At 33.4% G+C, this 14,198-nt stretch overlaps 4 protein-coding genes and 1 non-coding gene across 5 annotated transcripts; 2 read left to right on the forward strand and 3 right to left on the reverse strand.

Moving 5' to 3' along the window:
- Positions 1 to 2,834: 2,834 nt before the first annotated feature.
- PHYBLDRAFT_168602 (hypothetical protein) lies at positions 2,835 to 3,677 on the reverse strand (the record flags this gene model as incomplete). Its single annotated transcript, XM_018435901.1, has 2 exons — positions 2,835 to 3,086; positions 3,474 to 3,677. The coding sequence occupies 2 exons, from the start codon at positions 3,675 to 3,677 to the stop codon at positions 2,835 to 2,837; spliced, it is 456 nt and encodes a 151-aa protein (XP_018291289.1).
- Positions 3,678 to 9,022: 5,345 nt separating this feature from the next.
- On the forward strand, positions 9,023 to 10,197 carry PHYBLDRAFT_168603 (hypothetical protein; the record flags this gene model as incomplete). The annotated part of the gene is made up of 4 exons (XM_018435902.1): positions 9,023 to 9,141; positions 9,371 to 9,476; positions 9,914 to 10,105; positions 10,189 to 10,197. The coding sequence occupies 4 exons, from the start codon at positions 9,023 to 9,025 to the stop codon at positions 10,195 to 10,197; spliced, it is 426 nt and encodes a 141-aa protein (XP_018291290.1).
- A 999-nt stretch (positions 10,198 to 11,196) lies between these two features.
- PHYBLDRAFT_t139 lies at positions 11,197 to 11,280 on the forward strand. The gene has a single exon. It is a non-coding gene; the product is annotated as a tRNA-Leu (tRNA).
- Positions 11,281 to 12,286: 1,006 nt separating this feature from the next.
- Positions 12,287 to 12,945, reverse strand: PHYBLDRAFT_133744 (hypothetical protein). The gene is made up of 3 exons (XM_018429590.1): positions 12,918 to 12,945; positions 12,703 to 12,837; positions 12,287 to 12,630 (listed from the first exon to the last, which is right to left on the reverse strand). The coding sequence occupies exons 2-3, from the start codon at positions 12,818 to 12,820 to the stop codon at positions 12,380 to 12,382; spliced, it is 369 nt and encodes a 122-aa protein (XP_018291291.1). The 5' UTR covers positions 12,821 to 12,837; positions 12,918 to 12,945; the 3' UTR covers positions 12,287 to 12,379.
- A 474-nt stretch (positions 12,946 to 13,419) lies between these two features.
- PHYBLDRAFT_65852 (hypothetical protein) lies at positions 13,420 to 14,184 on the reverse strand (the record flags this gene model as incomplete). The annotated part of the gene is made up of 1 exon (XM_018441544.1): positions 13,420 to 14,184. One exon carries the CDS (start codon positions 14,182 to 14,184, stop codon positions 13,420 to 13,422), a length of 765 nt encoding a protein of 254 aa, XP_018291292.1.
- Positions 14,185 to 14,198: the final 14 nt, after the last annotated feature.

The raw sequence follows: 14,198 nt of genomic DNA on the forward strand, positions 1-14,198 counted from the left end.
ACCTTTTGCGTATATTTGGCTTAGCCTCTAACGCGAAAGTCAATCTCCATAAGACAGTTGCTGTTGCTATGTCTGGACAATTTCATCCGGATTGGGGCCCTGTATTGGATGCTGCTGATATTCACAGTCGACATGACTGTCACTCCGCCACTGCCATCCGTTACCTAGGCTTCCCATTGAGCTCACATCCGTCCCAGCTTGAGACCTTCCGTGCGGCTTTACTGGTCAAGCTTAGGAACCATTGCACGCTACTTTCTCAAAGATGCTTGTCCGTTCGTGGTAAAAGTATTGTGGCAAACTCACTTCTTCTCAGCTCAGTATGGCATATGCTATACGTAACTCCTGCACCGCTATCTTTCTTTGCTGCCATTCGCACTCATATTCGCTCGTTCCTGCGACTGGGTTTCGGTAGCCCTGGCTGGCCGCTTCTCTGTCTGCCACGCAAATCAGGCGGTTTGGGCCTGATTGATCCTGATCATCAACAACGAGCTCTTCAATTGCGCTGGATTCTCCCTATCTTGCATTCTCACTCTTTTTCTTCTACTTCCTTTATACTGCCATACCTCGAATTTATACTTCCTCTAAACTTTCGCGCTCCTTCTGCCAGTATCGCACTTTTGTTTCCCTGTAGTAGTGCAACTTGCCCGACTTCACTTCTTCCACTGCATCGCGCTTGTACCTCACTTCTTCCAGCTTCTCTCCCATCCAACTTGCAATTGCCGCCAACTGTGGTCCAACACTTCCCATTAACTTCAATATGGATGAACGTGCCACCCTTTGTTGACTCTTCTCTGAACCTGAAAACAATTCTGGTTTCTGACGCATTTTCTCTGGAGACTGATGACCGTCTTGTCCGCAAGGTTCGTGGTACGTTTTCTCGGGCACGTAATCGTATCGGTCATTTCTTCCAACAGATTGATTCTGGCAGGATGGTCCTCTGTCCTTGGTTTATCTCTTGCCTTGAACATCGACCTTCTACTGACACCCCTTCCCCCGATCTTTCCTCACTTCTTTCTTTGGTACGGTTGGACAACACTAGATTGGGTAAAGCTAGCACCGGATCTCTTCGACGCCATCTTCGCCCGCAAGTGCCCTCATCTCTAAATTCGTCTGTCCAATGGCGTAACTTCTGGTCTGTCTCTATACCCCACCACTGTCGCACAGTCTGGTGGAAAATGCTTTGGGATAGAACGCCAACCCGAAAACGTCTCAATCTATTTATACCTCGACGCTTCCCCAGCTCATCTTGCATCTTTTGTCAAGATGCTACTGAAGATCAGTATCACTTTTTCTTTGGCTGTTCTATCAAACGGCAGGTGTGGAACGTCATTCTCTCTCGCTTTTGCCCGGCCTGGAACCTTGCTGAAATCTGCCTTCTCCTTACCAGAGGCAGCTTCCCACCACGTTCCTCCCATCAAGGCCTTTGGATTATCCTTTCCGCTGTCACTGCTAAAGCGATTTGGAGTGCTCATTGGAAATTTGTTTTTGATGACCAACCCTTTCTGTCAGGCGTTGTGGCACAAAAAGCGTCCACTGTAATAGAAAAACACATCGGTACACTAGCTTAAGTATTTCCTGTCTAATTTCCTCTCCTGTTTCATTCCGTTTTTTTCTTATATTTTCGTATTTCCTCCCCCTTGTCTCTCTATCTCTTATCTGTTCAATTAAGTCCACTTTGATGGCATTTTAAAAGCTGCACGCAGAGCGTGGCAGCAGATCAATAAAATACTAAAAAAAAAATATATATACTACAGTCATTTATATATGAGGTCTTAGCCAGTCATAACAGATCCACAAAATAGGGTCCATCAAAACCCTTCTTTTTAGAAATATGTTGGAGTAAAGTATAGAATAGAAACAGATTCAAGCTTGCCAAATATAAATTCGCCATATTCCCTGTAAAGTTCGGATTTCCAGTAGTTCTCTGATTTCACTTCCTCATACGAGATATTTTCTAAAGGCTTCCTGGCTTTATTCGACTGAAAATTTTTATAGTATTAAAATTCAATATCGGATTCTTCTTCTGGAAGCTTTATAACGTCTACGCCGTCTCCCATATACTTGTCGCAAAAATCAAATGTATAGAACCAATCAATATTGTGTCTTGCTACTATAGGGCACTCTGAACCTGTCTCCTTTCTTTCTCTTTCGTTCTTTTTATCTGATAATTGACACCATGAATCTTATTCACTGGTGTTTCTTGTATCGCTCTTCGTAGTGAACTTCGAAGTAGTGATGTGTGTGTATAAATAATAAAGTAGTTAAATAGATCTTTTTATTCGTTCCTTAATAAAAATGTCTTTCTGCCCGTATTCATTTTCTTGGCACTGAGTTGGACATTTACACCACATAACCAACCCACCATATGTAATTAGGCTAATCACCATTTTTCAGCATGAATTGGAAGATTAGCACACTACTTTATCTATTCTTTTAAATTTTATAACCCATTTTCTCGTCTTATAGCTTACAGTTTGCCTAAGCACGTAAAACCTCATTGTGTAGCCCCTCACCCTGAAGTCTGAACAATAAAAACGTGAGGTATTACATCTCCGCCTACAAATATATATATATATCCTTTTACTCTAGTACTCTTCTAATGCTTCGATTATTTATATTTTATTCAAGATTCCAGAGTCCATCTGGATAGAGTAAAATATTTGCCAGAACGCCGACTACTATTGACTGTAATACGGAGACAAAGCTAATATCAAGTGCAGGAAATCGCATTGGATATTCAGTACGCCTTCATGTGTTTTATTATGAGCCTGTATCACATAATGGCTTAATATCCTTCTGTGTTTCTAACATATTTACTAAAATCTCCTGTTTTCTCAAGACTCGGTTGTATTATGTGATTTAAGGACAGTTCGTTTAGTATTAATATTTTGAGGCTTGTAGTATATAATTTTCTGTGAAATTACAAACGTTCTAACGTGAATACTCGAAGGATTTGTTTTCTGTCTATTGAAAAGTACTGTGAGTATGGAAGCGCTTTTGTCAGCAGTTTTAATAAAATCCTGGAAGAATACAAAATAATGGGAGTATGGAGCTCTTCTGACCAATATAATATAATCGGTCTGATACTATTTAACATTGTAGAAATGAGATTCTTGGTTAGATAGTGCCCTAGTTTAGCTACAAATATCTTACTAAACTCTCATTGTATATTCATGCTCAACGTTTGGTGCTATACATAATCCAACAAAAAGCACGTTCCAAACTATTATACTGCTTTAAATTTTGTGGTAAATATTATTTAAAGATGTAAGAAAAGGCACGATTATTATTAGATAGATAAAATAGTTTGATACAAGTGAAGAGGAAAACATCAATATAATTCAAAATATAAAGAGATAGTATTTATTATAACTTTAAAAATCAAAATAAAATTGATGAAGATAGTACATATATTATGATACCCTAACTATGTATATATATTTTTCTGGTATTAATTAACAGCAATGGCATACTCCTCCTCTTCCTGGAATGCAAACCCAACAGCAATCAGCACTGCAATAAGGATCGGAAGATTTCTTGCATCTGTCTAAACATCCGTTGCACGCAGGAGTTGTAGCAAGATCAACACCTCTAGCTTCCAAGAAAGGCAGATTTGGCAAGGCAATTGTCATTTCGAAGGAAATCAAGAGCAAGAGCAATAAGATAAATTTGTGCATTTTTGGCTTTGGTTGGCTTGTAGTGAGAATAAACGTGGAAGAAGTATGGGAAGTAGGCAGATCAAATGGAATGGAAAGGCAAATGGGCAGCTGGTGAACAAACCAAATGACTTTAAAGACAAAAGAAAGGGGATGCTGTTTACCGATGTTCAATTAGTCCATTATAAAGCTTTTTTTAAAATATATTAATATATATAGATATTAGTTTCTGAGAAGGATAATATACCGAGTTAACCAGATCAAAAGTAAGACGGCTTTACTATGAGTAAACTGTCATTTTTGTGACCTGGTACGATGCGGAGTGAAGCTAAAAGACCTTATGAAGTTTGACAAAAAGAAATAGGGGACATTTTTTTTTCCTTCATAGAAAGGGTGCGAATAAAAGAGAAACGTTGTACTAGATATAATATGACTTGTATATATTTATATATATATATATTTCAAAAATAAGAATAATTAGGTGAAAATATTTTATGCTACAGTATAAATGAATCTTGGAGAGCTTGACTTTCTCATGGTCTGTAAGACAATCTGTCGCTGAGTGAAAACATAACAGAAATACCACAATTCGCTAACATATTCTCTGTATACGTATGACTTCTTATCTTATACTACCCTTATTAATACCATATTTTCTATTGTAGTACATTGTGTTTACATATGTATTTATACGCATATTAAAGTAACGGTGATCAAAAGCTTTAAAAAAATAGAAACCATTTACAATAAAACATGGATTCAAGGCGCACAGAGCTATATAGCTAGTTACTCGGACAATCAATAGTTAAATCAACTTTCTCATGCCAGTAAATATGAACAAGTCATGTAAACCAATTACTTCCATCAGCTCTTGTGTAATTAGTCACAGAACATTCACCAGTTGATTGATTTCCCGTGGTTCTTGGTTTGCTTTCTGGTTTATTATGTGTTTATTAAAAAGAATATAATATTTTTAGATTCAAGATCCAGTTATACAATTGTATATTTTAAACTACTTTTATATATATATTTGCTACTATTCAAACTTGGCGACCCTCTTCAGAAAGTATTTGAAACAGTTTGAAGATATTGTAGCTTATTTTGATATACTATTTCTCTCGAATATCGGATTATGGTTGGTTGATTGTGCTGGGTACTAGATCTTCTATATGGTACCTTTCTGTGTGTAAATGTATATTTATATTTATATATTGTAAAGGTTGGGTAAGAAAAGGCAAAAAAAAAATTCTTAAATAGATGATCACAAAGACGGGTCTCACTTGGAAGAAAAATATGCTATAAAATCATGGGGGGGGGGGGGCATTTGAATTTTATGTTACTTATGAAATATATTGATCTACCATTGACCAAAAGCCATTTTTTTGTTGTGAATCGCAAAAGACTCTTTTTTAAAAAAATATAAATATAGTAAATAAAAGCCTACTGCGATACAAGTCAGTAATTAAATAATAGCTACTTTCTTTTTTAAAAAAAAAGGTTATTGAAATAAAGGAAAAACATAAATGAGATAAAAACATAATTTTAAATATATGCTTAAAGTCCTCGAATCAAAAAGTAGTCTTATAATTTAAAGTGTTACAATAAAAATACTTAAAATCCAAGATGGCATCGTCCACCCCGCCTCTTCTATAGTTTTTTTCCTCGAATCTCAGCTTCCGACCGGAACTTTATCTGAAAAATAAATATTCTTTATACAATTCAAAACTTTGGTATAGAGCGCTTTGCACCAGGCTTTCTTGTAGCACCAGCTTGCATCAAGTTATTCCCACCACGCACTCATCATTTTTTGTCCCATTTGTTGCGAAGTTTCTGGTAGTGTACTCACTTCCTGTTTCTCTACCTAAAAAAAAGCATAGCACCTGGCTTAAAGTATGGCAAAGATTCTTTGAACACATTTTTAAATTTCTGAATTTAACCCAGAGTATCTATGTACTGGTTTTTCGAATTAGATCAACATCTCAACTCTCTCCATACTGACACATGGTGGGTTGGTTATGTGATGAAAATGTCCAACTCGGTGACAAGAAAATGAATACGGGTAGAAAGACAATTTTATTAAGAAACAAATAAAAAGAGCTATTTAACTACTTCGAACCATTTCTACAGCTACGTTACTAATTCGAAGTTCATTGCGATGAGCGATACAAGAAACACCGGTGGATAAGATCCACCGTGTAAATACCATGTTGTGGCCTGCATTATGTTGGCCAACTGGGAATGTCATTGGAGAAAAATCTTTGACGATATCACATTCTCTTCCATTGTTTCCACAGCCCCGGTTATTAGGCTAATCAAAGTCTTTCAGTGTGAATTGGAAGACTAGTCCGCTCTCTCGTTTAAACGTACTATCTTATCTGTCTCTTTCTCATTATAATTCATTTTCCTGCCACCATGCTTATAGTTTGTCTACACACTTAAAGCTTAACTGTGTAGTCACTCCCCCCGCTATCTAAGCATTTAAAATGTGAGATATTGCATTTCCACTTACAAAAGAATAGGTAATATAAATTGGAATTGAAACATATTTTCTATGTTTTTGTCATTAATAAAATCCCATGTATATTTTATTGCATTTTATTCGTTGTACCGTAGCTTTTTAATAGTATATTTCTATAGGCCTTTCTAAATAGAAGACTGCATTTTAATATTGTACTTTTATCATTTCTTTTTAAAAAAAAATAAACTAGGTTAGTTTTAAGCAATAATTTCTTTTATTTTGTCTCTGCTTTGCTTTATCTTATTCTCAAATTATATTAACAAGATTTTATATATAAAAGATACATATACTGCAAAAGTCAATCGATTTAAGAATTAAGTATAATTCTAACAGTGAGCTTTTATCTTTAAGAAGAAGAAAGCCCTCATTTTATTTTTTATTTTTTGTGCTGTGATGTTAATATATATATATATATTGTTGTCTATAAGATTATAGTATTGTCATTATTTCTTTTTCATTTTATATTTCTTTAATTTATTATAAATAGCTTGTTAAATTGTTATTATTTTTAATAAATTAAAGCTACTTTTAATGAAATGATCTAGCTTATTTATTCTTTGATCAAAATGTCTAAAAACACTTACAGTTCAGCTAAAGATGATATAAAGTATTTAATAAAGGCTAAATATCTTATAAAATTTCTTTTCTTATTATTTCAGATTGCAATTGACTATCTATTTTATACTGTTATAAAAAAACAAAGGAATTTATGAGAACTTGTCTTTGTAGTGTTCCAGACACAAGGTTGTCATATTTAATATATAAAAGAGCATATTTATATTATTAAAGCCAAGTAGCTATTATCTTATCAATATATACATGCGATAAATTAATCTGAATAAAATCTCATTACAGTCAGTGCTATATAAATTATATTACAGGGAGTATCAAGTTAATATTACAAGAGCATTCACAGCAGTTTTTGTAAATTTAGATTTATTTGATCCACAGTAGTTTTTCTAAATAAATAATTTAATTATTTTTCTAGAAAATTATTTAACAGGTGTCTAAATTCAGCGCTTCACAAAAACAATCGAGCAATAGAAAGATATGATTTCAGGTTTAGATAAACTACTGTGAATGCTTTAAATTATCTCATCTTGAGGTATTCGGCATTGATTTTGGGATAGTATCTCAATAATGAGAAAAGTAGATACTGCGAGTGTTATTTATTAAAGAGACAAAAATAATATTGTTTATGTGTTACTATTAAAATCCCTGTTGTGTAATGGTTGGTTTACACTGTATGAGAGTGTAGTATACGTGTGCATGGTGTATAACAGCTTCAGAGATTATTAACTTGCCAGGTTTATTAGCAAGAAGGAACTTGTGTTTGGTTGTAGAGTCTGCTATTTACTCAATTGTGTTGGGTATATCATAATAGTGACAAAAGTATTCGCAGTACCTGTACTGATTCTGGACTGATTAATAATATTCAATATGATTTATATATGTTATATTTTTTAAAAAGAAAGAAAAACAAAGTGCAGACGAGAAGTATGGTGAGACTTTGTTTATTGATGAAAAGAGAGATTATTCTCTATTGCTATTTGCTATGTGAGTTTATATAGACATTGCGTGCGTATTTGAGATAATGATATGAGTATATCATGTGATGTCTGTTTTTCTTATATCATAGATAATATATTGTTAAGTTGTTACCCACGCTCTTGTTCGAGTGATTAGTGATGTTGACTAAGGTGTATGACCTTGTTATTGGTATATTCTTTATTTAATGATAGTGTGAGAAATAATGTATAATTGATACTGGTCGCTTATTCAATAGGTCTTTATCTTATTGTCTGTGTACTCTATTTGAATCTACGATTATGTTGGATACAACAGTATATATATAAATATGCTTAAGTCATTAACAAAAAAGAAAAGGGAAACACATTGTAATTATAAGAAAAGTTTATAAAAGGATGTTTTAAAAGCAAGGCAAGCAGAAAACATAGAAAAATTAGGTAACCTATATCCCACCCATCTTATTTTAAGTATAAATCTAACTTGGTATATAATTTTTCTATTGTATATAAACCACTTAATTAAAATAATTTTTAGATGATAAGTACATACCATGAAAGTATTATATGTTCAGAATTAAAGAACCTTAATTGTCAGAGACTCTAAGCTGGTTTTTGATGATGTCAAACCTTGTCAAGGATGTTACATAGCTTAGAGCTTTAAGCTTTATTGTGTCCCTTATTTCATAAATATAAAGATTTATAAACCTGGCTATAGGAATGTGCTACTTTGAAAAGAACGTTTCTTCTTATCTTCTTTTCTTTTCTCTCTCTTTTATTCATATATTTTTGAAAGTTCTATTCAAGAAAAGCATAGAGTCGTTGCTTTCAGTATGCTGGTATCAGAATTACTTGTCAAAATTATGCTATCTATTAGATAATTTCTTGAACCCAAGAATATAATTTAGTGCTGTCTTATTTGCAAGGGCTGACTTCTAGATTTCCAGAAATCTCTTTATGAAAAAATTGTGATATACATACCACTATTGAGTGAAGAACCGACTCTACAACCAAACACTAGTTCATTCTTGCTAATGAATCTGGCAAGTTAACAATCTCCAAAACTGTTACATATTAGACACATGTACATTTCACATTCATACAGTGTGAGCCAATCATTACATTACAGATGTTGTGGGGAGAAAATAAAGCAAAATACAATATAGACAAAAGAATTCGTGAGAACTTGTGTAGGTTGTTTATTTCAAAAGAAAAGCAAAGAATAATAAAATTCGATTGTTTTTCTACACAGAACTATCTACTGATATTTATATGTTTTTCTAATTTGTAATTCAGTGTGTGCTTAAGTAATCTTTATCACGATGAGTCATCTTCCAGGAGTATTGTTCTTCTGGAAAGATTCGGAAAGACCAATTGATATGATACTTCTCCAGTCAGATCAGTCTGAGAGTTTTGGTAAAGAAGAGCATTTATGCTATTGGTAATATTTTACTATTCTGACCCAGATACTTAGGTAATGTTTCATAATATTAAATAGTTGTAGTTGTAGTCTCTCAATTAAGTATTTGTATAATAAAAGAAATATGTAGATGAAATATAATGATGCCATATATATAATGTATATGTATTTGTATATCTCATGTCATGGTAATAATAATAAATCATCAGTTATGTGTATGATGATCTGTGTATTAGCTAATATCATAAAGGCAGATCCGTTTGACTGGAATAGCTGAGGATATTATTTTATCCTTCAGTCTTACTCTCAGATTCAGCAGTAATCAATACTCATTTACAATAACAGAGATTTTAATAGTAACAGATATAAACAATACTATTTGATCTCTTTAATAAATAATATTTTCACAGTATCTACATTATTATTATTGTGATACTAATTCATAAACAATTCCAAATACCTTAACAATAATTCTTGACAATAAAATTGCTATTGATAAGCTAAACAATCTAACATATTTGACAAGTAAACTTCTTCAACTATATGACTATAATACTTAAATATTCGAAATTGGTAGATATATTTTTCTGGATAATAAGAGGCTTTATACTTTACAGAAATGTCATCCAAATATACAAAATTTTAGATAAGATGATACTTAACTTAGACTATTTTCTAATCTAAATAATATCTGTGAATAGAGTCTATGGATAGAATCTATTGTAGATCTTGATATATTGTTTAAATTACATATATAGTGTGATATTTCAAGTACAAAACAATAGTGTTGTAGTGGTTGAAGTTGAAGAAGTTTTTAAGAGGAAGAATTGAAGATTTGAGATTAGGAACGAAGATTTGTGAGAACTTGTGTAGGTTTTGTTTATTTAGAAAAGATTTTGTATCAAAGTTTGACAAGGTTCCTACACTGAACTACTACTGCTATTTATATTATTTTGGATCAGAAAAATTATATGACTGGGGTCAGGTAATCGATCCTATCTGAGCCTTAATCAGAGCAATGTGATCTTGGGATAATTAATGTATGATTAATTATATAAATATGTGTAGTCCCAATAAAGTATTGACATCGAAAGTAAATGTGTTTATGAGTTATAATTATACTTATAATAATCCGCTGATGTATCACATATTATGGTAATATCATCATATGAAATATAATCACTATCATGCATGCTAAACCTGTGTGTTAAATAATAAAGTAATCGGTAGACACCTTTGACTGGAATAGCTGAGGTCTTATATTATTTTCTTCAGACTTATTCTCAATTACAGCAGTAGTCAATACTCATTTACAACAATTAGTAAGAAGAAACTAGTGTTTGATTTTGGGATCTGTTGTTTATTTAATTGTAGTGTGTACACTACAGTATGTATATTATATTTAAAAAAGTAAAGTATAATAAGAAGAACAGATTAAATTCTCTTATAAAAAGATATCTTTTATTTATGAATAAAAGACAACTGGTATACAGTCTCAAAGTATTTCTATACATTTTTATTTTCAAATATCATTATTTTCTATTGTTTTGTATCTGAAATACTATAGTACAACTGTTATTTTTTTATAAAGACAGAGTGTTGTATCCAATATAATTGTGGATTCAAATAAAGCGCACAGATAATAAGACAAAAACATATTGAATAAGCGACCAGTATCAATTATACATTATTTTTCGCACTATCATTAAATAAATAATATACCAATAACAAGATCACATACCTTAGTCAACATCACTAATCACTCAAACAAGAGTGTAGGTAATAACTTAATAATATATTATCTATAATATAAGAAAACAAACATCACATGATATACTCATATCATTATCCTAAATACACATGCAATGTCTATATAAACTCACATAGCAAATAGCAATAGAAGATGATCTCTCTTTTTATCAATAAACAAAGTCTCACCATACTTCTCATCTGCACTTTGTTTTTCTTTCTTTTTTAAGAATATAACACAGTCTTAAAATTTCTTAAAAGTGAAAATCATTAGGATAAAACGTTATGTTGTTTTATTTATTTATAAATTGACTGGCTTTCAGCATTTCCAAGTTGTCCGAGTGGTCTAAGGAGTCTGACTTAAGCTCAGATCCTCGAGAGAGGGCGAGGGTTCAAACCCCTCACTTGGAATCTTTTTACCTATGTCGGACATTATTGTCGTTTTCGATCTGGGTTGTTCTTCCAATGCTATAACACAGCCAAAATTGGTCAAACCCACTGGGAATCGTAAACGAAGATAAAAGAATAAAAAGAGGATAGAAAGATAGATAACTTTTATTGAATGAAATAACGCCCTCTTTTATATCTTTTCTAAACCTACTCAGCCATTATAAATGTCTGTTTCGGTTTCTATTCTACTTTTGTTAAGCTATGTGCTTTCTAATTCTTTTGTGAGCAAAAGGAAATCACTTTGGTCGTCGTTCTCAAAAGAGAATTCTGTGTAATCGTCATCCTAATTGGCTAACAAGAATTCGGGCACGACATTATTTTGATGAATCCGTAAAATCTGAAGATGGTTAACCGCAGTACCTCGTTATGCGCAGTAACATCTTCCTGAGCATTAACCGCAGTATAATGGCTCTTCTTTTATTTAAATATAATATAATAACTACTGCGGATAATGCACGGTATTAGTCTAGAAAACTATATAAGACAATTAAATTCATATCAATAAAAAGTATCCTTTATCCTCTCTTTGATTTTACGTATACTCCTTGATCCCCAGTGGGTTTGACCTTTTGACTTTGTTATAGTAAAAGGAAGACCAACCCAGATCGGGAACGACATTTCTACATTTTATATTAATTTTTGGTTGGTCTACGTTTCTGGCAGCGTTGGCACTTCGATAATCGTTTTAATCATGATCATTCTCTTTTTACATATATATATAATTATGCAACACTTAACAATCTTCATTTTTTGTTAATTCATACCATCGTATGATGCTAGATGTATGTAGACCACCGTACAGAAAGTAATTATTATAAACATTACTAGAATTTACTTTTGTGCAATTATATCACAAATATTCCAAAATTATAAAGATAAAAAGATAGAGCCAACAGCCTTCTTCATAATATTATCGACACGATACCATACACTTGCACATTAATTAAACTTAAGGAACATTATTTTTGGATGAAAAGGCAATGCCATAAAAGATATTTTATTTATGAACATTAGCAGTCTCGCCATCACAAGTGATGAGCTTTAGATCCTAGTAAACGCTTTAAGCGATGGTGACCTCAACCTCAACTCCGGGTTCGATGGAGATGGAGGTGATCTGCTTAACAATCTCGGAGGGAGAGTGCAAGTCGATCAAACGCTTGTGGATTCTCATCTCGAAACGGTCAAAGGTCTCGGAACCGTTACCGCAAGGAGACTTACGGGTGGTGATACGGAGAACCTTGGTGGGGAGACGGACGGGACCCTTCACCTTGAGCTGCTTGTCCTTGGCACGCTGGATAAGATCAGCAGAGACTACATTTTCACAAGGTATTTTTTTTTATTAATGAATTGAATAAATTGAGCTTTTAATCTTTTCATACATACCCTTTTCCAAGTTCTTGACATTGCGGGAGGTCAAGGTGATGCGGATACGATGGATCTTGGGCTGGGCCTGTTCCTCGAGACCGGCCTTTTCAGTGGAGTTCTTAGCGACGTAAGACATTTTCAGGTTTAATATCTCTAAATAAGTTGGTAGAATTTGAAGAGGGATGAGTAAATATGTGTAATGCCATGGTGATCGACAATCAATGACAACGTACCAGCGGTGACTAAGTCAAGTTGTAAGAGAGAAGAAAGAGTAAAAAATGCCCAAAACACCTTTTTGTTGTTTTTTCTTTGACGGTTCTTCAAAGCCAAATACAAGCCACTTAATGTACAAATGCAGGACTCCGCTTGATCAGAGCAATTGCAGTTATCAAAAAGAGTTGGATTTGATATTCATGATTTTCAAAGATGAAACATATAAATACTTGAACACATTCTTAGAGGACTATGTTTATTTCAAACTATCTAATAAACAAATAAATACACACATACAAACAGAGGCACAAACATAAATATGTATATGTATCAATTAATTCTTTTTTTTTAATAATCCAAATAAAATAAAGAAGATCATAAATAGAGATCAAAATTACTAAATGAAGGACGTATATAGATAATAAATATAAGGACAACACAAACAAGAATAATGTGCTTATCTATTCCATGTGAATTCCAGCTTTTTATACATGTGCTTTTCTTTTTTTTAAAAGACTTTCTCTAGACAACGTTTCTCAAACTACTTTTACGACCCCACACAAAATCATCCCCACGCTCATCCCGATATCGACGGCTTTTCAGGGGGCGTGTCAGCTTCTCTTGTCGAATCATACTAAGCTCTGCAGCAAGCATGCGAAGCTCATCCGGATTTGCCCGTGTCTCTCTCACATGGACATGCAACATACTCCAAGGTGTTCTCTTTTGAATAGCAGCAGGCGTGTGGCATTGGTTTCTTTGGTTTCCATTTACTTCAGAGACATAGTGTAAAAAGCACCAGTCTTCACTCGCGTTATTCGATCGTCGAGATAGAATCATAGCGCTAGTTGTCGACACAGAACCTGTGGTTGATGAGGATTTGACAGCTACCGGGAATGTACAGATATGCTTGGGTAACAGAGATGATTTGCGGGGAATGGTAGGTAGGCACGGATCCAATACATCTTTACAGTGTATCAGTGAATTATGACCAGAGCTTTCTGGACCTATAAGTATCTTTGTGGACGCAGTACAAGACTTTTTCCAAATGATCTTCATTGATTTGTTAAGAGTACTTGTATCTGTTAACGATTTCAGAGCTGCCTTTGGATGCTCGACATAGAATAGTAAGCCAAAGCCAGAATCATGTATTTTTGAGGAGCAAAAACTATCTAAAAAACCGGGGGTTTGTAAACTCTGGTTCTCTTTCTCTTTAAAAGATAGAGAAGATACATAGAAAGACCGGTTGTCGTGTATAAAGCCAGGTAAAGACCACAAGAGATGAATCATAAGTCCAACGAAAA

This window comes from Phycomyces blakesleeanus, assembly GCF_001638985.1.
Source record: "Phycomyces blakesleeanus NRRL 1555(-) unplaced genomic scaffold PHYBLscaffold_11, whole genome shotgun sequence".
Lineage (NCBI taxonomy): Eukaryota > Fungi > Mucoromycota > Mucoromycetes > Mucorales > Phycomycetaceae > Phycomyces > Phycomyces blakesleeanus.

Coding starts and splice junctions, on each gene's coding strand:
- PHYBLDRAFT_133744 (XM_018429590.1), bottom strand. CDS start 12,820: ATGTCTTACGTCGCTAAGAACTCCACTGAAAAGGCCGGTCTCGAGGAA. Junction 12,631..12,702: donor TGTCAAGAACTTGGAAAAGG/GTATGTATGAAA, acceptor GTGAAAATGTAG/TCTCTGCTGATCTTATCCAG.